Source organism: Nannobrachium achirus (assembly GCF_963921795.1).
Source record: "Nannobrachium achirus genome assembly, chromosome: 13".
Taxonomy (NCBI): Eukaryota; Metazoa; Chordata; class Actinopteri; order Myctophiformes; family Myctophidae; genus Nannobrachium; species Nannobrachium achirus.
Genome location: NC_137833.1, coordinates 45,951,366 through 45,978,161, shown reverse-complemented (window position 1 = coordinate 45,978,161; position 26,796 = coordinate 45,951,366). Strand labels below are relative to the sequence as shown.

General features: G+C 42.3%; 2 protein-coding genes across 2 annotated transcripts; both read left to right on the top strand.

Moving 5' to 3' along the window:
- Window positions 1–3,627: 3,627 nt before the first annotated feature.
- polr1c (RNA polymerase I and III subunit C) lies at window positions 3,628–10,974 on the top strand (the record flags this gene model as incomplete). Its single annotated transcript, XM_080740367.1, has 9 exons — window positions 3,628–3,699; window positions 4,384–4,455; window positions 4,874–4,981; window positions 6,356–6,488; window positions 7,284–7,418; window positions 7,850–8,002; window positions 8,759–8,908; window positions 9,587–9,703; window positions 10,218–10,974. 9 exons carry the CDS (start codon window positions 3,628–3,630, stop codon window positions 10,334–10,336), a joined length of 1,059 nt encoding a protein of 352 aa, XP_080596493.1. The 3' UTR covers window positions 10,337–10,974.
- A 958-nt stretch (window positions 10,975–11,932) lies between these two features.
- Window positions 11,933–23,677, top strand: fbxo28 (F-box protein 28). Its single transcript, XM_080739977.1, has 5 exons — window positions 11,933–12,168; window positions 16,934–17,043; window positions 17,538–17,676; window positions 18,841–19,036; window positions 20,505–23,677. The coding sequence occupies exons 1-5, from the start codon at window positions 11,938–11,940 to the stop codon at window positions 21,014–21,016; spliced, it is 1,188 nt and encodes a 395-aa protein (XP_080596103.1). The 5' UTR covers window positions 11,933–11,937; the 3' UTR covers window positions 21,017–23,677.
- The last annotated feature ends 3,119 nt before the right edge of the window (window positions 23,678–26,796 follow it).

The following is a 26,796-nucleotide window of genomic DNA, read 5'->3' as shown; positions in this document are numbered from 1 at the left end:
GCTTGTGATGCTGAGGAGATGAAGTCACTTTAATAATAATAATATGCTGCTCTCTATGTCACACAACTCACTGTGTGTACACTACTTCTGCAATCTGCATTCCTACATTCATATCCTGATGTGTCAGCTTTAAATATAACTATATATAGTACGTTCATAAACACTCGTTAGTTACACTTGTCTGTTTATTTGGTTTATATTATTATTATTAGCCTACAAAACATACATTATGCCCTATTTTATAGCTCAACTATTTAAAAATCGCACCCGTGCGAAGTGAGCGGTGCAAATATATTTAGGGAGATACATTGTGGACAATTTTCAAGCCTTGTTTTTCTTTAAATAACTAGACCAGGTCAACCTGGTTGTGCCAGACCCCCTGTCTGTCATCATCATTTATGACATCATGCCTTTTGTAGGCATGTCATCATCATGTCATCATCATATATACCCTTTATATAGAAAACCCGGACCGACAGACATTTGCTTATGTAGGCCTACCCATTTCATGGGTCTGGCAATCATATATGCTTTGTGTGTCTTCAATCAAATGGCCGTGATCAATCAATAGCTGTTCTAACCATGAATTAGCCGAATTCAACATGAGCAGTTTAGTATTCACAATCGCCAAGTCAGCATTTATCAGCATCGTCAAGCTAGCATTCACAATCACTAGGTTAATAATTAATATTCACAATATACATCATCAATATAAACCAATTCCATTCAATCATGATGTCATTCCATTCAATACATGATGTCATTTCTACATCACAATAGATGATAGGAAACATGATCAGACTTCCAACAATTAGGAAGTCTCCATAATAGGGTTAAGGTTAGGGTTAGGGTCAGAAGACAGTGTTGTTAAAGAGGTGGTGCCATAGTTTTGTACTAGTATAATACCTGATGATCGTATTTTAGGGGGAGTGAAATCATGGCACTTCATCTTTAAACCAGTATCGGTTTGAAATTTAGTGCACTGCTAACAGCCAGTTAGCCAGCAAGAGGAGCCTCGGGCAAAGTCTCTGCCAGAAAGAGACCAGAAGGCAGGGGATGGGATAGACGGTGCGTGGCCTGCCTGGCGGAGGACTGTCAGCTAGTTCCCGAGATCTAACTAGGAGCTTTTGAGGGGGGGCTATTGGTCCGTGCACGTGCACTGCTGGCTCACCTGCTCCAAGGAACCTGACCCACAAAAGGCCACCCTGGCAAAGTTGGTACATACGCCAAATAACGGTTCTGCTGAGCTCGTGGCTCTCCAGAGGGACCAGGGACCAGGGACGGTCTTTGACCGAGAGGAGAAGAAATGTTTCCTCCCGGTGGCGTTCCCCATCAGCCACCCAATGAGCCACTTCCAGGTGTGGCGTGGCTACCAGGAGGAGACAAACCTGAGAGCGGCAGAGAAGCGATACGGCACCAACCGCGCTGAGATGATGGTGCCTGATTTCCTGGAGCTCTTCAGGGAGAGAGCCACCGCCCCCTTCTTTGTGTTCCAGGTGTTCTGTGTGGGGCTGTGGTGTCTGGATGAGTACTGGTACTACAGTGTGTTCACACTCTTCATGCTGGTGGTGTTTGAGGCCTTGCTGGTCCAGCAGCAAATGAGGAACATGTCTGAGATCCGCCGCATGGACCATAAGGACCATAAGCTGGACTTTGCCATGTCTACATACCTAAAGATTAGAATACATGAGGATAGTGCATTCTAATGACCCTGAAAGGTCATGTTCAGATACTTTGAAGACAAAGTCATTCGAAAAGACAAGTCTGGCATGTGGCAGAGTGTTATTTCTGTTGGGACGATATTTGATGTCTTCTTGCAAAGTGATGGCTGAGAAGCCCAAGACCAAAGAGCATGAAGAGCAGCTGGAATGTCATGCACAGTTTCTATTTCTTTACTTGACAATGACAAAAGGATCTGTAGAGTTGCAGACAAATACTGGACTTGTTTGGTCGAGACTTTCCCCACATCTGCTGTGGAGTGGTTCTAGACATTCTAGACATCTTGCAAACATTCTCTGTCACTCAGTGCTGACATCCGCAAGGATCTGCCAAACATGACATTATTATAGGTATCACCTTCATGATCACTGTCCCAGTTTAGCCAGAAGGCCGGCAAGATGAGAGACCGATTGTACAAAATTCAACAGTAGTTGCAGATCCAAAGAGGAGAAGGAGGTTCTACTGTATTTTCGCTCCCATGAAGTGTCCAGGATATGGGGTTGGTTAGGCGTGGTAAAGCTCGTACTTCGATCTACATGATAATCATAAGCTGTTTATTTATATTCTTTGAATTTCAAAATTGTCTTGAGCTGGATATCTCTATAATACATGAAAACAAACCACACTTTTAGACAGGGCCCTGTGATTAAAGCGCTCTGTCTAAAAGTGTGGTTTGTTTTCATGTATTATAGATAATACATGACTCATACAATTGAGAAATTCAAAGAACGTCCTGACCTGACTCCTGTCCTGTCCTGATCTAATACAATTTTGAAATTCAAGGTTAGCACCGCTCAATCATTTTTTATGACGTATTTAGGCGGCCTAAACGCGTTCTAAATCAGAGTTAACCAATCGGGTGCCTATGTGACTATGACATCATGGACAGATCAACAGAATCGAAGTGTTTCATTGGTCTAGCGGACTCATGTCATCATTTGTGACATCATGGTTTTGGTAAAAAAGCGGTCTATAGGAGCGGTTAGCACCGCTCAAAAATAGCTGATCTATAAGCTCACAAAGCTTGTAGATCAAGTTACATACATACACAGGTACGAAGCCGGGTGGGGAGGTTCGGATCACCTCCGTTACATTGGTGCTGTGACCCGGATTCGGGCTTCCCCATAGGAGGAGGTCAAAGGGGGGTGAGTGTGACGGAGAGAGTCGCAGCCCCAGCCTTGAAGCCTCAAAATTCTAGTATCTCCCCCTGACCAAAAAGATGTCTTGGTCTAGTGGTTAAGATATTGGCCTTTTGCATGGGAGACCCGGGTTCGAAGCCGGGCGGGGAGATTCGGATCACCTCCATTACACATACACCTCATATTTTCTGCGAGAGCTTTCCCCAATGAAAAGTGACATTGGGAAGACAAAATTGGAGCTCCAATTTAACATGGACAAGTATTAGACATATAATATTTCCCCAGAAAGCCTGGTAGGCGAGGTTAATTGACATAAACTCAAAGTCTGACATCACAAACCCCATATTTGGGATGGTTGATCTAAAACTCCACATATGGATAAGTCTGACTCATTGTGACATCACAGTGAGATGTCTTGAAGCTATGCACTAGACTAGTAGGCCTAAAGGGTGGCTGCCAGCCTTTAGATGCAAGCAGTCACTCCACTGACTCCAATATCTCCAAGAAGACCAGCTCTCACCTGGAGACACTCCAGCTCCAGCACTCCAGTCGAGTCAGGATATTTGGCCTTACAACAACCCAGATATATGCTCTGCGTTATACAGGGATCTTCAGGACACCACTAGGACAATGGTAACTCTTTTCTAACAGGATTGACTTTCAGTTTTCTATTGGCCAGTGGGGGGCAGTATCACGCCTTTGGCGTCCATAGGCTGCTCGAATAATGAGAGAAGAAGAATCCTCTGACGTCAATGAAAACACAAGCAAAATGGCGGCGTCCATGAGCATCGTGGATGAGATTCGGAATCGAGTGATATTACAAGAATATGGGGTTAAGAATGTACGTTGTTTAATTACGTTATATCTTTATTAACAAAATGTCATCCTATCCGTCCTCATGAGGGGTTATCTGTAGCTTCTGCCACTTATTAATTGAACTTTTGATACCATCAAGCTATGAAATGATCAGCATGCTCGCGAGTCGCTAACTCTGTCCATCTAACCTACTTGTGCGATTGTTATATTTTCATTTGAGCAGTGGTAGAAAAAGTACTACATTTTTTTGTAAAGTAAAATGATCAATACTGCAATGTAGAAACACTCTCTTACAAGTAAAAGTCTGGAATTCAAAATGTACTTGAGTTAAAGTATGAAAGTGTTCGCATCAAAATGTAATGAAATAACAAAATTAAATGTTCAAAATGTTTGAAAATAGCATATCTACAAGCTCACACTGTGTCGCACTGCGACATTAAGCTAATCATCTGGGGAAAAAAGTACTAATAATAAATAAATAATGATAATAATAATTTGGGGGACCCCACCGTGACCGTGGGGGTCATGAGTCCTGACCCCCAGTTTGGGAACCATTGGTATGGAAGAACCATTGTCACTTATAAATATTTTTTTCTTTGCGTTCACACTGTATAATCTTGAGTGTTAATTGTTTTCCTCTGAGAGTGTATAAATGGGACCGAATGGAGTTAGAAATTGATAAATGAACACTGGATTTTTGCCTTTGCAGGTTCATACTACTGATTATCCTGGCAACTACCCGGGCTACGATGACACTTGGACTTTGCAGAAATTTCAACAGGTGGGCTACTACTACTAATACTTCCTTGGAGCCTGACTGATGCCGAATCTTTTGGTCCGATGCGGATCCAGATGTTTTTCCCTTCGAAAGGAGGTGTCTTACAATACAGCTGTTTTCCTTTTTCTCCTTTGTATATAACTGTTTATAATTGTTTATACTGTTTATGTATTAATGTGTAATATTTTATAATGCTCTGGTGATGAATTGAATACATAGGACCACAATGGAAACAAGTCCCCACTCCCAGGACGTTTTTGTGTTATCCTTTAACTGAATCACTGCGCTGTTTGCATTTCTGACTAAGCCTATTTTCTTGCTGTACATAATCAATTAATCAGCACACAAAATGACCGGGTTTGACTCTTCAATATTCAATATTCGATTGAATCTTAACTGATATTTTCGGCCTTCCTTGCAGAATTTCAGAATCGACATGGTGGACATGGATGAAAACACCATGGAGTTTGACATGGTTGGGATCGATGCTGCTATAGCCAATGCCTTTCGAAGGATACTGCTAGCGGAGGTATGATTTGATGTACTTTTTTTGTTTTACCTTTTTTGCCAAGGACCCCCAAAATGATATGTATTTTGGGCGCAAACGTGCTTCCCCCCCATCACCCTCATCACCCTTCTGAAAATGTTTTGTGCCAGAAGAAAACTTAATTTTTTCCATAAATAGCAGATGTACAAGCTCGTGCCATGCTGAGTTTGTATATCTGTTCTAAACCACTGTTCCAAATCCTACGAGCTTTCTGAAAATCGTATGTTGCTATATAGGCTATACTGCTATACTAGCAAATAGGGATGGGATGATATGAAAATGTTATATCACGATTATTGTGACAAAAGAAATCACGATTTACGATATTATCGTGATAATCAAAATCTATTATCCTGGGGCGGAACATTTACCAAAAAGGCAAAGACATTTGATAGAGTGAAAAAAAGACTGTATCAAGTATGTATATTAAAAGTACCTTTTACCAATTGTAGAGGGTTTAAGTGGTAACGGATATGCAGCTCGGCAAATAAAAGTTGAATTGATCCCAGTGCATGACGATATCACGATAAATTAAATCTCCACGATACGATTATCGTGAGTGTTTTTCATCATAATAAACGATAATATCGCTTATCGTCCCATCCCTAATAGCAAAAATCTAAAACGACAGGGATGCTTTCCTGGTTTTAATTAGTTAATCTCAACAATAATCACGCCATTTACCTACTGACTGTAACTCTGATGGTGTACTAATGGACCCTCACGGGTCCCTCACGGGTCCATTTGGTTCTAGTTGTACACTCCGAGTGAAATGAACACTGCAGATTGTTCAGTGTGGATTGGGGTCTGAGAGATAAAAACATGTTAACAGTTTGGCTGCTCTTGGTAGCCAAACACGTTCACAGACGAGATAAGGTTTCCATGGTAACCCGCATCTCAGACGCTTGCTACGGGTGCTGGTGAAAGAAAAAACTGCATACGTCATGACGCAACGCAGCCAGAAGCAACCGAGAGTGGCCATTATCCATTGACTCCTATTCTATACTGAAACATAAAAACGGCTTTATCTCGAAATAAGGTGCAAATAACGCCGAGGAGGCCGAGATCAGCTTGTCTTCACGGCGACACTATGCCGTGATGGTCGGCCCCGGTTAGGATTTTAGTTTTCGCGACCGTTTGTAAACAAACAGATCTCCTTCCTGGATCGTCAGTGTACACCCACGTGCACACGCACGGAGCTTCCGGGGCTCTTCAAAATAAAGCGCAAGTGAATGGTGGCGTCCTGAATGTTAATGGGGGTCTGTGGTCAAATCATATATACCAAACTAGGGGCCCTTGAAATGAAACATGTTTTGAGCACTGAGCTGAAGGCCTCTTTGTGCTATGACTGAACAGGTCCCCACCATGGCTGTAGAGAAGGTGTTCATCTACAACAACACGTCCATCGTCCAGGATGAGATCCTGGCTCACAGACTGGGCCTGGTCCCCATCAAAGCTGACCCTCGGCTGTTTGAATATAGAAATGCTGGTAAGCACGGAATGAAGCAAAAAATAATCTGTCATTTTTGTGACCCTAACCCAAACAGCATGGAAGGAGCCTCCACACACTAGTGTCTCCGTTTCCTAAACATTTAGCACAACATATAGAGTAGACTTACAATGTTTAGTTACCGTTCTGTAAGCCTATGTTCTTGCTGTTCTACATACAAGTCAACCAGTTGAAGAAATTGCAAATTGAGGATTTAAACTTTGCTTTTATGTTGTGTCTGAGATCATTGGGGTTTTATTCAGATATAATAAAATGACTGATCTTTCGATCTAGTAAGCTCTCTTACCACAGAGATGCACAAGACTACATTCGCTTCCTTTTTTAACATCTTGTGACGATGCTGTCACCCAGTCGCACACAGTTAGAATGCTCAAAACTCGGAACACAGTGCGATGTTGGAGGTCGACACCAAGCATACATTGACCACTGGTCACTTTGGGTAAGAGTGTCTGTTAAATCAATGGTTCTCGTATAAGAACTGGTCAAACATTGGCCAAATTGTCAAATAATATGAGAAAGAGGCAGACATTTTGAAAATATCTACAAGCTCGGTTGCGAGGCGTTGTGAGCTTTTAGATTGTCTATTTTCACAATATTGAGTCAAACAAGATGTAATGCCTCAACTCCTTCCTACATTACAAGTGCTGGTCAGGGTGGGGGGGTCCCCCAGTTCAAATGTCATTTATTTTGGGGGTTTTGGCCTGAAAAGGTTGAGAACCACTGTGTTGAATGTTTCATGGTCATGAGAGGTACTATTCTGTTTTTTTCCCCCAGGTGAAGAAGAAACTGAAGGGGAGGAAGGTTCTGAAATTGACACGATTAAACTTGAACTAAAGGTTAAGTGCACGAGGAACCCTAGAGCCTCAAAAGACTCCTCAGACCCACAGGAATTATACCTAAATCACATGGGTAGGTATTTTAACCGCTTGAACCACACTAATAATTCTGTACATGCCAATATGAAGTTGCTACAATTGCATAAATAGTGATACAAGTATGAAATGTGGCATGGAGTATCCTGAATCAATAGGGGGAAGTAGCTAAATAAGATAATAAAATGAGTAAGCTCTGTTACCACAGAGCTGTCAAAAGATGGCAGACCTACAAGCTCACAGCGTGTCACTTCATGCCGTGCTGTGAGCTTGTACTTTATCTGCTATTTTTCAAAAATCTGCTATATACTGTATATATATATTTTTTTTCTTTTTTTTTTGAGAAATCTTTAATAACTTTGAATTACAAAAAAGTTTAAGAACCACTAATTTAGAAGGCATTCGTAAAAATGGGCCCTCAGGTCTTAATGGGTGATGTAATGGTGTTCATGCCTGTGCGTGTGTCAGTGTATTCTAAGGACATGAAGTGGGTGCCCATCGGGAACCAGGCAGACGTGTTTGCGGACGCCAACATCGGCCCGGTGCACGGGGACATCCTGCTGGCAAAGCTCCGCCCGGGGCAGGAGCTGGACCTGGTCATGCACTGCGTGAAGGGCGTCGGTGAGTGGACACATCCTTCCTGCATAGGACAGATTCTGTGCTGTGTTGTGCTCTGTTTTCCCTGTGTAATGTGATGTACTCTGTTGTCCGCCTGCATTTGGTTTTATGTTTTAGTTTTTTTTGTGGGCTCTGCGAATGTAAATTTGCATCTTTGCGGTGTATTTGTTCATCTACTGCCAGACGAATTACATTTTAAAAAAGACATTCTGCCAGTCATGTTCTGTTTTTTTTTTTTGCGAGTGATTACGACCACCGGTTGTCTAGTTACGCACAGACATGTAGCGCAAACTTCCAAGCGGAGATTTCTGTGAAAACAAATAATAAACGGAGCGAGTGATGCGCTCATGTTGCGATGATCCTGTGTTCCCGTGGGACTGTGACTGCAATTGTTGAGCGGTGCCAACTGCTCCTACGTATGGCTTTGTGTGTAGGTCCCTATGTATGAGTGTACATATGAATACAGAACTCCATGTATGGAGATAACCAACGTCACAGAACGTAAGTAGTAGACTCAAAGAGCCTCCAACTGAGTCTCCTGTTGACCGATTGACTCGGTCATTCATTTATTGGTTTAACAAAAACAAAAAAAATCTCCATGAATTCAAGCCTTCATGGGGTGTATAATTGATAGATAAAAGGATTTTTGGGTGAGCCAATATTTATATAGGATACGCAGTAGGTGGTCCCTGCTTCATCTCTTCTCTCTCAGCTAAAAAACGTTGAAGACCCTCCCCACTTCTTCTGTTCTGTTTCCAGGTAAAGACCATGCTAAGTTCTCTCCCGTGGCCACAGCCAGCTACAGACTGCTCCCAGAGATCACGCTGCTTGAGATGGTGGACGGAGAAAAGGCGGAGAGACTGAAACGCTGCTTCTCTCGAGGGGTCATAGAGCTGGAAGACATTGAAGGTAAACTGAACTGTCTCTAAACGTGAAAAATCATCCCATGTTTGATCACTGGCACTAATGCATATCATTTTGTGGGGGTCCTTGACATGAAAAACGTAAAGAACCACCGACATAGAAACAGGCCTCAGGGTTTTCTGGGTAAGCCAACCCTGTTTGGTACATTGACGTGGACAGCGGCGTGACAAGGGGGGGGAGAGAGTGGGACTGAGTTACTAGGGAGCTTGTAGATCTACTATTTTTGAAAAGTCGTAAAAATGTGTGCAAATCTTTGAATATATGTATCTTTTAAGCGAACATTTGTAATTCAAATTTTGCTTCTGGGGGGTCCCTGGAACTAAATATTTCATTTCATTTTGGGGGTCCTTCACATGAAAAGGTTTGAGCACCACTGACATAGAAACATGGGTTTTTCAAAAAACCTTCAAAGACGTGCAGACATTTTCACGATCTTTCAAAAATAGCAGATCTACAAGCTGCGCTGTGACCTTGTATATCTGCTATTTTTCAATAGTTAAAGCACAAAATAACGCAGTCAATCCTTGTACGCAGGGTCCAGAATTTGGTGCGACACCCCTGGACGTGGAACATTGTTTGTTTGTTTCTCTATCTCCAGGGCGACAGGTGGCTAAAGCGATACACTGACGCGGAAACATTGTTTGTTTGTTTGTTTGTCTCCAGGGCGACAGGTGGCCAAGGTGGCCAACAGCCGTCTGGACACGTGCAGCAGGGAAGTGCTCCGCCACGATGACCTGAAGAACCTGGTGAAGCTCGCTAGAGTGCGAGACCACTTCATCTGTACGTCTTTCAAAATAATAATAATATATAATAATAATCAAAATGTATATCGTCGTTGTCGGGTGGAAACCTTGTATGTCCATTATTAGGGGAGCAAAACACTGGTTGGCTAAGGATATTCGATAAAAACAGTGGAATGTGAGACTGTAGGTAGCTGGGGAAAACCATATTGAAAAGGTGGGTTTAGGTTTGGAGGGTGCAGGCTTCTCTGAGAGTATTGGGGAGTGCATTCCACAGGGTTGGGTTAGCATAAGCCTTATCGCCACCAGGTACGGTACTTGGTCCTGGGGTCCTCAATTCATCATGCATCATTTGTACTTGTTTCATGCTTTGTACTATTCTAAAATCACACAGGCACAAATTAGCAATCTTTTGAATAAACTTCACACAGGAGGACTGAATTTTGTATTTGGGTCTTGAGGGAGGGAAGATGTTTAGGAATGTCTTGAATATTTCCCAGCTCACAATTTCCCAGTTTTTTGGGTTAATGTTTAACATTTCCTTCTCTTTCTAGTTACTGTGGAGTCTACCGGCATACTACCACCTGATGTCCTCGTCACAGAAGCCATAAAGGTCCTCATGACCAAGTGTCAGAGGTTTCTGAATGAACTGGACGCTACAGACATGGAATAAATGTGGACCAAATAAAACACTTACACTCACCACAAGTAAACAGACATTGACTTACAAAATGTGCGCTTGGCTGGCACTCAAATATTTTGAGTGGAAAGGCTCTGTTGAAACGAGCCTATACTGTAGCCACTGTTTCTCATAAGCTGGCTTCTTTGCAGCACATTTTGTTAGTGTGGCTTACTTGTACTGTACAGTACTTTGATTTTGTAACTTGTGTGCCTCTGTATATTTACCTTAGGTATTATTAGGTATTAGCAGATATGTTTTATTTTTTATTTTTAAGAATTCAGTATTTCTTAGCCTATAAACAAAGAGTTCATTGTCTTGAATTTAATCAGAATTTCCTAGAAATTGTCATAACATTATGGACACGTTCCGGCTCTACAGCCACCGACTTTTCCAGTTGCTGTGTGGCTGCACCTTAACCTCTGCTAAAACTTCTACTGGAAAACATCAGGGGAAAGAAGAACAACTGGTTTCTGTCGGGCAGAAACCTCTTTATCTCCATATTCTTTACTGTTTTTTTTTTGTTTTATTTGCAAATGAATGCCCTACTTGATAATACTACAACGTCACACAAAAGTAGCAGATCGGCAAGCTCGAAACGTGGCGTGTTGAGCCTGACTATCTGCTAAATGATACCGGTGTAGGACAATGAATGGGTAAAATAAAACGGCTGAAACAAATCTAGGACATCAAATGTCTGTATTTGCTCTTGGATTATAATTGTTACAATACCGTGATAACAATATGGTAGCTTTTTACTTTTATTACTTAGTTGATTGCATTTGAGTGGAGTGAGTGTATATACAGCAGAATTTGTGGAAGGAATTCATAGAGTATTACACTGAAAACTGTAAATTAAACTAGTTAATCAATGTAAAGATTTTACGTTTACGCAAGAAGCCCAAGATGTAATAATGGCCTAACATTTAATTAATGTCATCTTGGGCAAGGTATTCACTTATTACATTCTGGGTGTTTATTTTTTTACATTTGGGTCAAAATAACAGACTATACTACATATTAGCAGCATCAAAATAACTAATATTTTGTCATTATAGAATGATAAAAGATCCTATGACCATTGTTTCACTGTAGCCTCGGTACTTCAGGTTTTCGGCTAATACGATAAGGTTGGGGAAAGCTTGTGACCCCTCAAATCTAATGTGTGTTGCTTTATCAGCATTTTAAAACACAATTCAAATTCATCAAGTATCTATGGTGTATTCATCACAGAGAGAGCGAGAGAGAGGTGTAGGTAAGTACTACAAAGGTAATCTCAAGACATACTGTATTCTGTGTGTCGGCGACCCACAAATGGGTCCCGACTCAGTGTTTGGGAACCAGTGATTTAGATCACGAGAAAGACTAATATTTTGTTTACATTGGGGTCCTTTTATACTCAATTCATTAAAAAAGGGGGGGGGGGGATTGGCACAATTAAAAAAGTAAAATAAATCAAATCAAATCAGGGAACATTTTCTTCCACCACTAGCTCTGACCCCACACCTTCTGCAAGTCCTCCTCCCCCATTCAACGTCACTTCCTCTAGCGACTACTCCTTCCTTGGACGAAAAAAAAAAAAAAGGCAAAGCAAGATGGCGGCCGTCGTAGAGCGAGCGGACGGAGCTGGCGGAGGTGTCTCCTCCTCCGGTGGTGTTGCTGCTGCTCCCGGCGGCTCTCTGATGGACTGCGGCGGCGATTCGGCGTCGTCGCCGGACGGCGCACCTCAGCAGAACCAGAACAACCCGCTGCTGGGGCTGCCCATAGTGGCCGTGGAGACCATCCTCAACTTCCTGTCCTACGACGAGATCAGCCTGCTGCGCCTGGTGAGACACCGGGTTGCCACGTCCGCTTGTTATAAGCCCCAGGCTTCGTGTGCTTAGTGTTTTTCTGTGGAGTCGCCGGTAAATATTTTGGTGGTTGCGGTTTTGTGGGGGCTTGTTTTAAAGTGTGTAGTTTCTTGCTTTGGTCTTGTTTCAAAGTGTAGTTTCTTGTTTTGGGCTTGTTTCAAAGTGTAGTTTCTTGTTTTGGGCTTGTTTCAAAGTGTAGTTTCTTGTTTTGGTCTTGTTTCTTGTTTTGGTATTGTTTCAAAGTGTAGTTCTCTTGTTTTGGGCTTGTTTCAAAGTGTAGTTTCTTGTTTTGGTATTGTTTCAAAGTGTAATTTCTTGTTTTGGCCTTGTTTCAAAGTGTAGTTTCTTGTTTTGGTCTTGTTTCAAAGTGCAATTTCTTGTTTCAAAGTGCAGTATTTAGTGTGGTTGATAATTAGGGCAAGTCATAGACAAGATTGTGTGCACATCTCAAGCCTATATTCAGGCCAGGTGCTGGACATCAAGGTATCAGATAATGGAAGGAGAAAAACGCCCGCACACTATTCATATGCTCCAAAAACTTACTTTTATTATAGGCAACTGGCTGCAACGTTTCGACTTTACGTCTTCATCAGGCAAAAGTTGACAAAAACTTTTGCCTGATGAAGACGTAAAGTCGAAACGTTGCAGCCAGTTGCCTATAATAAAAGTAAGTTTTTGGAGCATATGATAATTAGGGCAACACATTATTGTTCTGTTCCAACTTTATGGAGTAACTTTTAGCTGCACAAAGGTGACGTCACTGAGAATGCTGCCTCGTCATTGGCTAGAAGTTAACCCATAAAGTTTCTGCTGCTTCCTCATTGGCTAAAAGTTCCTCCATAAAGTTGGTGACGGCATATAGGGCCTAGTGAATTCATTTTCCACTTTAAGAATTCAAATGGTATAAAACGGAATTAATTTGCAAGTGTGACTCACTCATTTACAAGAATTAGTTGCTTATTTGAGCCTGTAAATATGGGGTTGAACTGTTGCTTATTTTTGGGATTGTTTCTAAACTAAGTGTAGCTGCTTATGTTGGGGCCTTGATTCTAAAGTGCTAATTTTGGGTCTTGTTTCTGAAGTGTAGTTGCTTATGTTGGGGCCTTGTTTTCCTCCAAATGAATATGTATTTGTCTGCAGTGCAGACCACCCCATCTGTAAACATGTTATGCTATGGAGCCCCAAAAACATTCCACATTTTCTTAAAGATTATTTTTTTGAAGCTAGCTAAGCAGATCTATAAAATGCGACGGGTTGTGAGCTTACATATCGGTTAAAGGTACCATGTAGCCTGTATATAGTCGCTTCTTTTGAGCTTTGTTTTCATAGAGCTCGTCGCTTATGTCTCCCTCGAAATCTGGCAACACTGGAGAAAGGACAACACAAACACACAACCCCCCACAAACACAAAAAGCTTGCGTTCAGGCTGCAGCTCCGTCCGCAAGACGGCAAAACATACAAGCTTGTGTACAGCTGCTATTTTCGGCGCGCGACATCGTCTTGCGTGCGGCGAGGTAATGAATGCTATGAGCCGAGGGCTTTATTTTCACCGCAGCCAAAATAGCCTGGTGGTTCCTATTTACTCTGCTTGGTGCTCATATCCGGTCTAGAGCCCGCCTATTGTACTGACTGTATCCGGTAACTTCTACATACGCATTATACATACACAACGCGTTACAAACGTGGGAGACTGTTGATTGTGGTCTGTTTCTCTAGTTCGCAATGTTGGAATGCTTTTTACTTCAGTTAAGCTGCAATGTTTCTAAATAGGCCGTTAAACAGTAATAAGACATAATAATGATATTAATATTATTATATTATAACGTGTCTTACCTGGGAACGTGCTGAAAATAGTCTCGCGTGGTCAGACTGTTGCCTCCGCGATTTGGTCAAATGCTCCCAGCATACAGTCTGGCAGACGGAAATAGAAACGGTGAGTGCGAGATGAAGCGGAAGTGAAGCCCCCACGTCACTTCCGTTTCAGTCTCACATCACACATATTTATCATTATATAAATAAAAATCATATAAGCATGTTTAGCTTGCTGCTTAGCAGAAATGACATTTTAAAATATATTCTTTTGAACGTTAATGCCCGTTTTCGATACTCGCCGTTCGGGAGCTGCTGTTCCAGACTCTATATAGCATTCAGAGATTGTGGAATAGTTGTCTGGCTACGCGAGACTATGCTGAAAACGCACCAATAGACCGTATCCGCTCTGGACCGGATATGCGTAAAGCGGCAAGCATTGCTCCCACGGTGTGTGCGTGTGAGGGAACAAAAACAAACCCCGCACGCACGCACGCACGCGCACACACACACACACACACACACACACACACACACACACACACACAGTTACAACGCGATGCTAACGTAGCTAACGCTGTTTCAAAACCATGCACACACTTCGTGTTGTGGTGATACTGTGGCTGTTGGTTGTGGATGGAATTCCACTGTGTATGTGTGATTTACACCAGTGGTTTTCAACCTTTTTCATATCAGTCAAGGCCCATTATTCATTTGGCATTTGATGAGATTTAGCCTCTCAGTTCCAAAAAATGTTCTACATTGTCTAATAATTTTACTCTTGAGAGTGTACAATTATGGGTCCATTTAGTTTAATTTTACGCTCTCAAGAGTTAAAGATCTATAATAAGGCGCTCTACAGACGGACAGCGGTTGCCGCCGGGGCTCCCGCTTGGATCTGCGAGGAACACGCCGCGGTGATACACAAACACACTCGCTCTTTGAGTAAACGCTGCGCGGTATTTCACAAAGATGAACACAATCCATCTCTCACCGCCCGCGTACGCATGCACAAACGAGCACGCTCGCGGGGATTTTCACGGGACTGCGCCCGCTCGCCTCGCCGCCTCTAAACTTCGCTGCGCGGACGAAATAGCCGCCCGCCTCTCATTGAAAATGAATTACTAGCAGGCGGTGACCGCGTACCGTGTGCAATCCCCTGAAGGGTCCATTTGCTTAGCAAGTACCAACTGTCCATCATTTAGCTGAGGACCGCCTGGAACCCCCTCAAGGACCACTGGTGGTCCCCAGACCCACTGATTTACACCAGCTCGGTTCAGTCTGGGTGTCAGCAAGCAGTTCTTCCAGCTGCTTGGCTGCCTGTCTTTCTGTCTGGCTGCAGCCCTACCAAGGGCCCCAAAGTCTGCTAGCCTGGACGCATACCCCCCCCCCCCTGCAAACACACTGCTTTAAAACACTTTCCCAAACACTGGATCGGGACCCATGTGTGGGTCGTGGACACATTTTTATGGGTCCCTTAATTTCTTGTTTCCTAAATTGTATTTTTAATTATTATTATTTCAAGCTAAAAATACAAATTTTCACGATAAAAAAAAAAAAGAATGCTGTGCTTTTTTCTAAGTAAGTTCATGAATAATTAAAAGAAAAATCTAAGACATTACATAAATTAGAGAACAAATGTTTAAGAAGTAGTGAAAATAGCCGATCTACCAGCTCACAACACAGCGTGATGTGAGCTTGAAGATCTGCAATTTTCATTAGTTTGGGTCCCAAGCAAACGTCTAATTTCTCTTTTGGGTCACGGGCTAAAAGGTTCGGGATAGGGATGGTCCGATCAGGTTTTTTGGAACCGATCAGCGAGCACCGATCACAAAAGTTTGATCACCCGATACCGATCAATCACCGATCCGATCAAGTTATTATTTATATTTTCTAAATGTTAATGTTTTAACTTTAATTCATTCATTCACTCATGAATTCATTTATATATTTGCCTTATAGTTATTTACCAGCATTACTATGTATTTATTATCATAGCAGTAACTAATTATTCCTTCAGCACTGTGGAAATCAATACCCCAAAATGGCCTCAAGTGGGGCTGGTTGATCGGATGCACCGATCCGATCGGATCGGTGAATTTACCTTTTGATCTAAACCACCGATTATCGCCGATCACGCTTTGATCGGCCCGATCCGATCCATTGCCGATTGATCGGTAACATCTCTAGTTTGGGAACCACAGCTTTAAAAAGCTACGCTCCGTCATGTTTGAATGTCCTCCTCTCCTGACGAGGATCGGTTGTTTATTACTGTACTGTTAAACATTACACCTGCGACTCGAGGAATTGACCGTGTAGCAACACCAACACTGTAAATGCCATCAGATTATGGTATTGCTCTTGTATTGTGCTGTAGGCCTGATAATGTAAACATACATTGTTGTTGGGTTTAGCTGTATTGATGGATGATATATTATGATTATTCATTAGTCTCTTAGCAAATTCTTTTTGCACCAATACAATACTGCAATACGTGTCTTTAGTCGGTGGTTCTCAAAAGAAGGACCCCCAGGGGTGGAAGTAACTAACTACTACGTACGTTTACAAGTACTGTACTCCAAATTAGTTGAGGTATTTATTGGACAACTTTAGTTTCTAGTTACTTTGTAAATTTGGATCTTTATTACGAAACATACATTGACCACTTCAGCCCTACATTTTGGCCATTTAAAAATAGCCGATCTACAAGATCGGCTATTTTCAAAAGATTGTTATACATTTGAAAACTTGAAATGGGACATTCTGCATAATGAGTACTTTCTACTTTTGGTACTCAAGTACATTTTAAATTCCGGACTTGTACTTGCAACAGAGTATATCTACATTGCGGTATTGACTTTTTTTCCACCACTGCCCTAGTTACAGAGTGCTCCATGTCATTGACTGAGCGTGTGTGTGTGTTGTTCTGCAGGTGTGCAAGCGCATGGACATTATCTGCCAGCGCATCCTCAACCAGGGCTTCCTGCGCGTGGAGAGATACCACAGCCTGTGCCAGAGGCAGGTCAAAGCACAGCTGCCCAGGTCAGACTCCTTTGATTCTACCAACATCCAGGGGTCATCAATATGTCTGTACACGGACAACTGTGTGCGTGGCAAAGGCTTGGCCTTCTCTGTGGCAAACTCAATTTTCCATTCTCTACACACCATTTACCATTATAATGTTCTCATTTTGATCATAATATTTAATTACTAAATGTCGAGTCTCCAAGTTTTCTTCAGAATATGTATGACACAGATTTACTGCGACAGTACTAGTAGTAGTGGTTCTGAAAGGACCCCCATAACTAATAAAGTGTATTTAAAGTTTAATTGGTTGACAAACTTTGATTCAATACTCAATATATATTTTCTTTATTATTATTTCTTTAGTTTTCGTCAGTGAAATAAAGGTATTTGACGAACATTTTTCGTCATAACTTTAGTCGACCAAATGAACACTGGTAAAGAGACCATGTCAATATGAATGTGCCTATCCCCTCCCCCTCTTAATGTTGTCAACCACCACCTGTTGCTAGGCGAGAGTCTGAGCGGAGGAACCACTCGTTGGCCCGCCATGCGGACATCCTGGCGGCCGTGGAGACACGCCTTTCCCTGCTCAACATGACCTTCATGAAATACGTGGACACCAACCTCTGCTGCTTCATCCCTGGAAAGGTCAGCCAGAAACACTTTTATTTATTCATCTCAATTTAGAGCAGTGCTTCTCAAAACCAAAGGACCCCCTAAATTGATATGTATTTGGCCACAGACCCTCCCCCCCATCTGAAAGGAGTTTGTTTCCGGGACCCCCAGAGGAGAAGATTGTGTTAGAAATGCAAAGGTTATTCAAAATCGTAATCTTCCAAAATAGCAGATGTACAAGCTCACAGCGCGGCAAGAAGTGTCGTGCTGTGAGCTGTGAGGTCTGCTATTTTTGAATAGCCAACATATAAATGGATAAAGTAGTTAAAATGATTGTGATGCTGTATTAACTCATTTTCCTGGGGACCCCCTGGAACCCTCCCAAGGACCCCTGGGGGTCCCCGGGATCCACTTTGAGAACCACTGATTTAGAGTACTAGCCAATTTATTTTCTATCCCCTTTTCTCCCCAAAGTCTTTTATGACAATTCTTCCCCACACACTTCTGTGTGTCGTCACCGCTGTTGTATCCTGCTAGCTTACCTGCCAGCAAGGACCCCCACCCCAGCCTGTAGTACATGCAATGACACATATCTAGCCTGGGACCAGCCTATATACAATGCAGCTAACTAGTAACTGCGTATATTCCCTCCTTGTTTTAACATGGCTGGGATGTTCTAGCTGAGCTAGGCTAACACATATCACCCTCCCGGCCCGGCTACCCTTCCCCCGAACATGGGCCAATTGTTTGTATTTGGGGTCCCACGACATCTTTCTCTATGTAAATCTGTTTGTTTATCTCTCTGTCTCTCTCTTCATCTCTTTGTCTCTCTTTCAGTGTCTCTGTCTCTTTCAGTCAGTCTCCATCTCAGTCTGTTTTTCTCGCTTGCTACATCTGTCAGTGTGGAACAGCCGCTGCATGACGTTGTGATCTTTATCACAACATCTTTTAACATGTCCCCATTGGCAACAAATCTATCTTGATATTTTGTAAAAGATTTGCTGGAAAAGCATTTTTTGACATGCTTCTATGAACTAGCTTGGCATGTAGCATGACCAGACAAATACCATTGCGTAGATATTAGTCTGGAATCCCTGTGTAGAACTTGCGTTTTCAAGGTAAAAAAAAGCCTCTGTACTGGTGATAAGCTGCTGTTGTTATTTATTAATTCTAGACCCCGCTTCTGTGTCCCAAAAGGTAATCGACGAGATCTACCGCGTGTTGCGCTACGTCAACTCCACACGCGCGCCCCAGCGGGCCCACGAGGTCCTGCAGGAGCTGCGGGACATCTCGTCCATGGCCATGGAGTACTTTGACGAGAAGATCGTGCCCATCCTGAAGAAGAGGCTGCCTGGGGCCGACCTGTCCGGACGCCTCATCGGATCCGCCCCAGGTAATGGACACGAACTGGCCCGGGTTAGAAGGGGCAAAGGTAGGAGGATCCTTGTAACCTCTTGAACACCAGCATAAGCGTCTATATTCTTTACAGATCAGCTAGTTTTGTCTAGAGCTGGGGGTTCCCAAACCTTTTTAGCTCAAGACCCAAAAGAGAAATTAGACGGTTTGACCCGGTACCCGAACTAGTGAAAATAGCAGATCTACAAGGTTGTAGATCTGCTATTTTCACTACTTCTTAAACAATTAAAAATTAGTTTTAATGAACATTTTTGGAACTGTCTTTAATTGATGAAATGTCGAGATTACTTTGTTTAAACATTTTTTTTAATCTTTTGAAATATTATAGATGTATATTTTTAACTGTGTCTATCCGTGACCCACAAATGGGTCCTGACCCACTGTTTGGGAAACAGTGGGCTAGAGGGTTTAACCCTCTAAGGCCCACGGTTGTAATATTACAACGTTTGTATTTTATCCAAAAAAAGGTTTAAATCATTTTATTTTAGCTCCCCCTACCACCTAAACACCACCATTGGATTCTATTGTTTAGTATTACAATGCCATTGGCCACAATATTTGCATATAAATACCCCCCACAGGGGCTGACATTCACACCCGCCACACCCGCTGAAATTCCAGAGTTTTGACGAACAACATCTCACTTTTTCATGGAAGCTATACCTAAAAAAAACATAAGTAAAATGCCTGTACTATTCTTTTTGGTGATCATTAGAATGTCTAGAACATGTACATATGTTATTATTTTGAAAAATATCCCCCATATGTAAATTAGAGCATGATTTATGATTTTTGATTTATGGCTATAAAATCTTACAAAAACATTTTTTTGAAAAAAACATTACATTTTCCTCTTAATAGGACTCCTACAACACCATCTGATTTTTTTCAATTTTTTATTTCAAGTATTTCTTAATGCGGGCCTTAGAGGGTTAAGTGGTTAAAGCAAGTCTTTGGTTGTCCACAGGACTTCAGAGGTTTTGTTATGGAAATTCTAAAGTTAATTATCAATCCACATTAAACCAAAACAAAAGCCATAACTATAATGGTGAAGTGTCTTTCTAGGCCTACTGGAGGTTTTATGTTAAGCACATTAACCCTGATGTACTTATTTTGGGCTCGTCATTATAGACAGAAACGTAATAGTAGTTTAACCACTTAACAGTAACACCCCATATATTTTGTTGATTGGGGTTTCCCAGGGGCTGAACAGACTGGCAAATTGGGCTGCTTCTTTAATTCCTTCAAAGTTGTTGTGATGATACCAATTTCTTGCCCAATATGGCTGCCGTGCATAGAGCCCATTTAGTGGTTAAAAGTAAAAAAAAAAAAGGCTTTCAATTGCTGAAAGACACAATTCCAACCGTGGCTTAACTTCGTTCTTCCTTGTGGTCATCTGAATCACTCCCGCCCTCCTCCCCCTCCCCCTCCCCCAACCCCCTCAGTCGCAGGTCCGTCTACCTCCCTCACCACCATGTCCCTGCTGGCCAAGAACACGCCGTCGCGCTCGGAGATGACCAAGGTGCAGCAGCAGGTGAAGGCCAACGGCGCGTCCATGACGGCGCTGCGGCGGGAGATGCAGGAGGTGCGCGTCAAGCAGCTGGAGCAGCAGAAGCAGCTGCAGGACCAGGAGCAGAAGCTGCTGGAGCAGACGCAGGTCATTGGCGAGCAGAACGCGCGCCTCGCCGAGCTGGAGCACAAGCTCCGCGAGCTGATGGACAGCAGCGCCGTGGGAGGGCCGCCGCCTTTGCGCCCCGGCCCGGCTCCTCCCTCTACGTCCGCGCCCACCACCGCCAGCTTGGCGTCTTCTTCTTCCGGCACGACGCAGGCGGCGGCTGTGTCCGCGCCGCCGTCTCTAGCCAGAGAGCCCATCGGTGAAGGCGGCTTTTCGCTAAAACGCACCAGGAAGAGTTCAGACCTCCCGCGGCAGTCGAAACGCCTGCGCAGCAAGAAATAAAAGGGGACGCTAACACCTAATTTATGCTCTTGTCACACGCCGGCAGCCGCGCCCCGCGAATGGCCGACCTACAAGCTCATGCCACGGCGCGGATGCGTTCGCGTCGTGAGCCTATGGGTCGGCTATTTCCGGCATGTGGCGCCATCGTGCGATGTGTCATTTAGGGTTTTTTTCTTCTTCTTTTTTGTTTGGTTTTGAGGTCTGATTGATTGCACCCGACCCCCTCCCCTCTCCCGGACGCTCATGTGCTGTACTGTCCTGTCCTGTGAAATGAGTCAGGCATATCTCCACATCTTGCTTTCAAAAAAGTGTTTCAATCGTGTACCCTTGTCCCCCATGCCATCAACTGTCACCACTCATGGGCATGGCCTTTTTAAGGCGGGGGCTTGCGTCGCCAATAATGTGTTTTTAAATCAAGTGCTGCTGTCCACAGACGGAAAAAAGAAAAACCACTGAACCGAAAGATTCACTATGACTTTTGCACAACTTTATGTGACTGGGGGTTGGCGTTTAGAAATGTCACACGTTGTTAAATTAAGGCGTGTATGAAGCCACTTTGTCGAGCTTCTTGCTCATAACCCTAAACTCAAATTGTCTGCCATCTGACACTAAGAACGATTTTGACGGCTGGACTTTTTTTTTTAAACATACGTTCTTAAGAGAAAAAAAAAATTACTTGTCCCGTTTCATTTATCTTGGAAATAATCAATTTCTTAGGAGCATAATACTAGAAAAAAGGGATTGCATTTTTTTCCTATATCATTTTAGAACCCTGCAGTATTGAGTAAAGGATTATGATTTATGACCGTTGGTGGATAAAGAGTCGTGTAAGAACCTAATTCAGTTTTCTTCAGAACACGTTTTATTCCCTTTTCCTTGTTAAGTCACAGTGATCTCATCTCGATCAGGGAAGGCGCCATTAACCTTGAGGGTGGAAAGTTCGCCTTCATGGGGACCTTTTGGACTTAAAGGACCACCCATTTTCAGCCTTATTGTCGTATAATTGGACCTCACAAATGCTCATCACAAAATGGTACCATCTCTATTTGATCTGTGTCTCAGAGGTGGGCTGTGGACAGTTCGGAAACCTTCCCACCAGTGACATCATCAGTATGCAGATGTGGTCATTTCAAACAAGATTTCAAACTTTGTGTTTGTTTATTTATTATTAAATGCAAGAACAATTGCTTCTATTTCAGCATGCTAGCTTTCCAGGAAGACAAAGGACGTAGTTTCTATTTGCTTGGAATTCCCATCGATGATGTCATTGGTAGGCTGGTTTCTGAACGACCACATCAGAGGTTTTCTGGATTTCTTTAAAGAAAGTGGTCTGGTTTGTGATCTTAGATGACATGGCCCACCAATGAGACGCAGAGTGAGTAGACGGAAATTGTGCCGTCTTACAATAAGAATTAGTGAGGGCCAATTATATGAAGATAAGATTGGAAATGGGTAAAGTGCTCCTTTTAAATACATTATGTTAAGTGTGAATTCATTGGTTTTATTCACATTTGCTTTTACCTACTTTTGTCTAGTGCAATGTACAATGTTTAAAAAGAATCTGTGATCTGAAGGTGATTTTTATTTTGGCTACATGTCGGCCAATGTGTTCTCCGGAACTGCAGTTCACGATGGCTCAGTCGAGTCAGATTTGGTCTGCGCTAAAATCGTTCTGAAAAGATCGGAGTCCTCTGGAGAAAATAGCCGATCTACAAGCTCTCAACGGGCCATGCTGTGAAGCATTGTGATCGTCTATTTAAAGTGCACGACATCTGCGCTCAATGAGCATCATTCGACTCGGAGTGTTGTCCTGCACTGCAGTCCGTTTGGTTCATGGCAAAACGGTGTAGGCTCTGAATAGGGTCACAACATTTTGCTCACATTCAAAGGTGGAAACCTTCCATGGGAATTTATGGGGACTACCAGAAACATAACCATTTTGTTCACATCTGTAAGTTGTCGAGCAGATTATTGTGTCAGTGAAGCGTGTCGCTCACTGTTCTGTGCTAGTTTGACATGAAGGCAACAGGAGCTTTGTGCAGTTCTTGGAGGGGGTGGCACAAGCTTCACATGAAGCTATTGTATTTCCCTTGTGAAACAGTGCCCTTGACTTTAAGCCTGATTCATACTTCCTTGGACGGCGCATTGCGTGCCGAAAATAGCAGACCTACAAGCCTCTTGTGGGACTTGTAAGTCTGCTATTTTCGGTTGTCGTGTTACGCAGCATAAATTGGGCTTTACTCATCCTACACACGTCTTTCTTGCCTTGTGAGGTTAGCCGGTGAGCCCATATTGCGGCTAGAATTGTTAATTTTATTTTTGTCTTTATTTTTTTTTGTTTTTTTGTTTGGAAGACCTCAACCACTCATGGCATGAACCTTTTGTAAAGCATACTAAAAAACAAAATGCTGTTCACCTCCTGGTGAACGCAAGCGTGTATTATAAACACAACTGGGCAGGAAACACAAGAATAATGTAATCTAGTGGCTTAATTTGAGACTGCGTCTCAGTTTAGAGAAAATGATGACTGTACTGTAAACTACTTCATGTACTTCAAAGTGTAGATTGTGAATTTATTTCATGTATGTATACGGCGAATGGAAAAAAGAACTAAAGCTATCTTTGGAGTTGGCCTTTTTGGGGCTAACTGTATGGTTTGTTGCACACTTTACTGTTACAGATGTACAAATCAAACCTATTAAAATTCAAGTCAACTCAGATGAGACGGAGTCTTTGTGCCCATTTGGAAGCTATGTTTGCATGTAGTGTTGTAACTTCGCGTAGCCGGACAAATCTGCCATTGCAAAGAAAAATCAAACCAAGTTTGAAGTGAGCGGTGGTGCATGTGTCTGGCCGTGTGTGTGTAGCAGTTAATTTCAGGGTTCACTCTGGCATTTGTTCACTGACAACTGTATAGTACAGTGCGTCTTTAACATTGGAACAAAGATGTAATTGTTCTATACAATAAAACAGTCTCATAAGATGCTAATTAAATTAATTAGGTTAATTAGGTTGAACAGGTGGGTTTCCAGCTGATCCTTAAAGATGTTGACTCTGCTTGCCTGCCTCAGCTGATTTCTTGAGGTATTCCACAGATTCAGGGAATAATAATTTCTTGAGGCTTGGCATGTACGGGGGAAAACCATTCAACATCCAAGGTTAAACGCCACCTCAGGTGAGTCTGACTTTAACCCAAATTTCCACAAATAGGTCTAATTATTTCAAAACATTTTCCCAAATGTTTTAATCATGAGGTGCCCACTCGACCTGTATCGCTACATGAAGTCTGCTAGGTTATTTGTGACACCCCAATCCAATTAATCTGCTTTTATTATAGCACATTTATAGCATTTAGTTCACTCAATCACTCAGGAGAAGAGGTGGATCAGTGGAGGTTCACAGGGGGTCATTGTCATGACGATGTCTAATCTGAGATATTCAATGAGGTCAATGCCTTTAGTGTGTAATAAGCTGTGGGAGGCTCTTCATTCCAATAACCGAAGATACTATCAAGTGGAGAAAATATCTGTCTGAGAAAATATAAGCAATTTGATACCAGACAAACAATGAGCCTAACATCTGTCTAAAAAACATGCTATAGACACAATCTTAACCTTTTCATAAGTCTATATGAAAATACCAAAATCATGTTAAAGTGAGGTTTTGAAATGTGGCTTTGAAGCAGAAATATGAAGGCAACAAGTTTCACCGTTCTCTAATTTTTATGGAAGGAATTCAGTTGAGGTGCTTTAGCAAAGGAAGAGAGTGATTGTGAATTTGTGTAGATTGTTTCTCCACACAAGATACAGATGAAGTAAACCCAGTCCTGCATTGCAGGAATCATTTTTTTTTTAATACCAGCAGGTGTGTTTGAACATACTGTACTCAAGGATATCATCTGGACGTTGTTGCAATAATAATAAAAATAACCACAACAAATCAAATGTGAAAACATTGTGCTGACACAACAAAATCATTTTTTTTCCACAAGTGCAGTTTAAAGAGGCCTGGCTAGTTTCAGCCAGCAGGTGTCGTGGCAACAACTTGAGTCAAATCAAACATGCGAGCCTCAGTTCCCGGAAGTCCACCCTGGAGGTTTTGAAACTGAACAGCACGGTGAGCTTTGGTCTTTATATTACAGTTTAGCCTGCACCAAAATAACCGAGGTAAGCGATACAACATTGATGTTTTGATGCACTTGTAGACTTGTACACTCAACGTGTAGAGTGTTTAACTTAGCTAACGTATACGAGAGGACAGAGGAGGCGGGTATTGCTGCAGACCGCAGCCCCCTCTCTCCTACCTCCAGTGGAGCTGGCTCTGTACGAGAGCAGTGTTAGTGGATATTTCTTCCTCTCTCACGCATACGTGTTTGTGCGGTGTCTGCGTCTTTTATTGAATTCTTTATTCTACATTACATTATTATTTCTTGTAGTACGGAGGATTGAGGTCAGATTTGAGGTGAATCGTTCACTTTTTCATAAAAGCATGAAATTTGGTACACTTGTACAGTTTGGGCCCCTGAACATTTTCAGATATGGAGCCATCGCAAAAACGCCCCCTGGTGGCCATTTTAATTTCCACCATTACCATTGAATGTATTTTTCATCATAACTCCTGAACCGAACAAGATAATACAGAATATGTGACGTCTACACCTATGTTTTGATGGTCAAGGATTCCATTGATATCATGTATAACATCATAACATGTTCAGGTGAATAGTTAATAGTCAATTCAATGATGTGAGGTAGTCCCGTGGTTTTGTCCAATTCTTTTTCACTTTTTTATAAAATTATGAAACTTGGTACACTTGAACAATTTGGGGCCCTGAACATTTTCAGATATGGAGCCATTGCAAAAACGCCCCCTTGGTGGCCATGGCAGCCATTTTAATTTCCGCCATTGCTAATTAATGTATTTTGCATCATAACTCCTGAACCAAGCATGATAATACAGAATATGTGATGTCTACACCTATGTTTTGATGGTCAAGGATTTCATTGATATCATGTAAAATGTCATAAACTGTTCAGGTGAATACTTATATTGTCAATTCAGTGATGTTGTGAGGTAGTCCCGGGGTTTTTTCCAAACATTTTTCACTTTTTCATAAAAGCGTGAAATTTGGTACACTTGTACAGTTTGGGGCCCTGAACATTTTCAGATATAGAGCCATCGCAAAAACGCCCCCTGGTGGCCAATTGGGCCATTTTAATTTCCACCATTACCAATTAATGTATTTTGCATCATAACTCCTGAACCTAACATGATAATACAGAATAGGTAATGTCTACACCTATGTTTTGATGGCCAAGGATTCCATTGAAAATGTGTACAACATCATAAACTATTCATTTGAATAGTTAATAGTCAATTCAGTGAGGATTGCATGAAATAGATGAGATTATTTGGAATGAAATTTCAAGCATATTTCATGCCATCCCGCTAGCTGGGGCCTAATTTACTGTTATGTTACTTATTAGTGTCCACAATAAGTCTTTCTTTTGGTTGAAGCTTTCAGAAAGGACTCTGTAACTCGCTATTTTCGCTTGGACCATGGCTTCCATCCAACCACTACCTTCTAGCCTGTCCCCCAGTATCTTGAGAGCCACCATCTCAATATGCAGTCCTCCTAAGACAATCACAAAATGATCTTCCCCTTCTCCATGTGAAAGGGGCCAATTCCGCAGAGGTCCAAAGTCACAACAGGTACTGTACTTGTCCTGGATGTACCCTCTGCTTGATTGATGCCATTCATTGCATGATGAATCATGGCC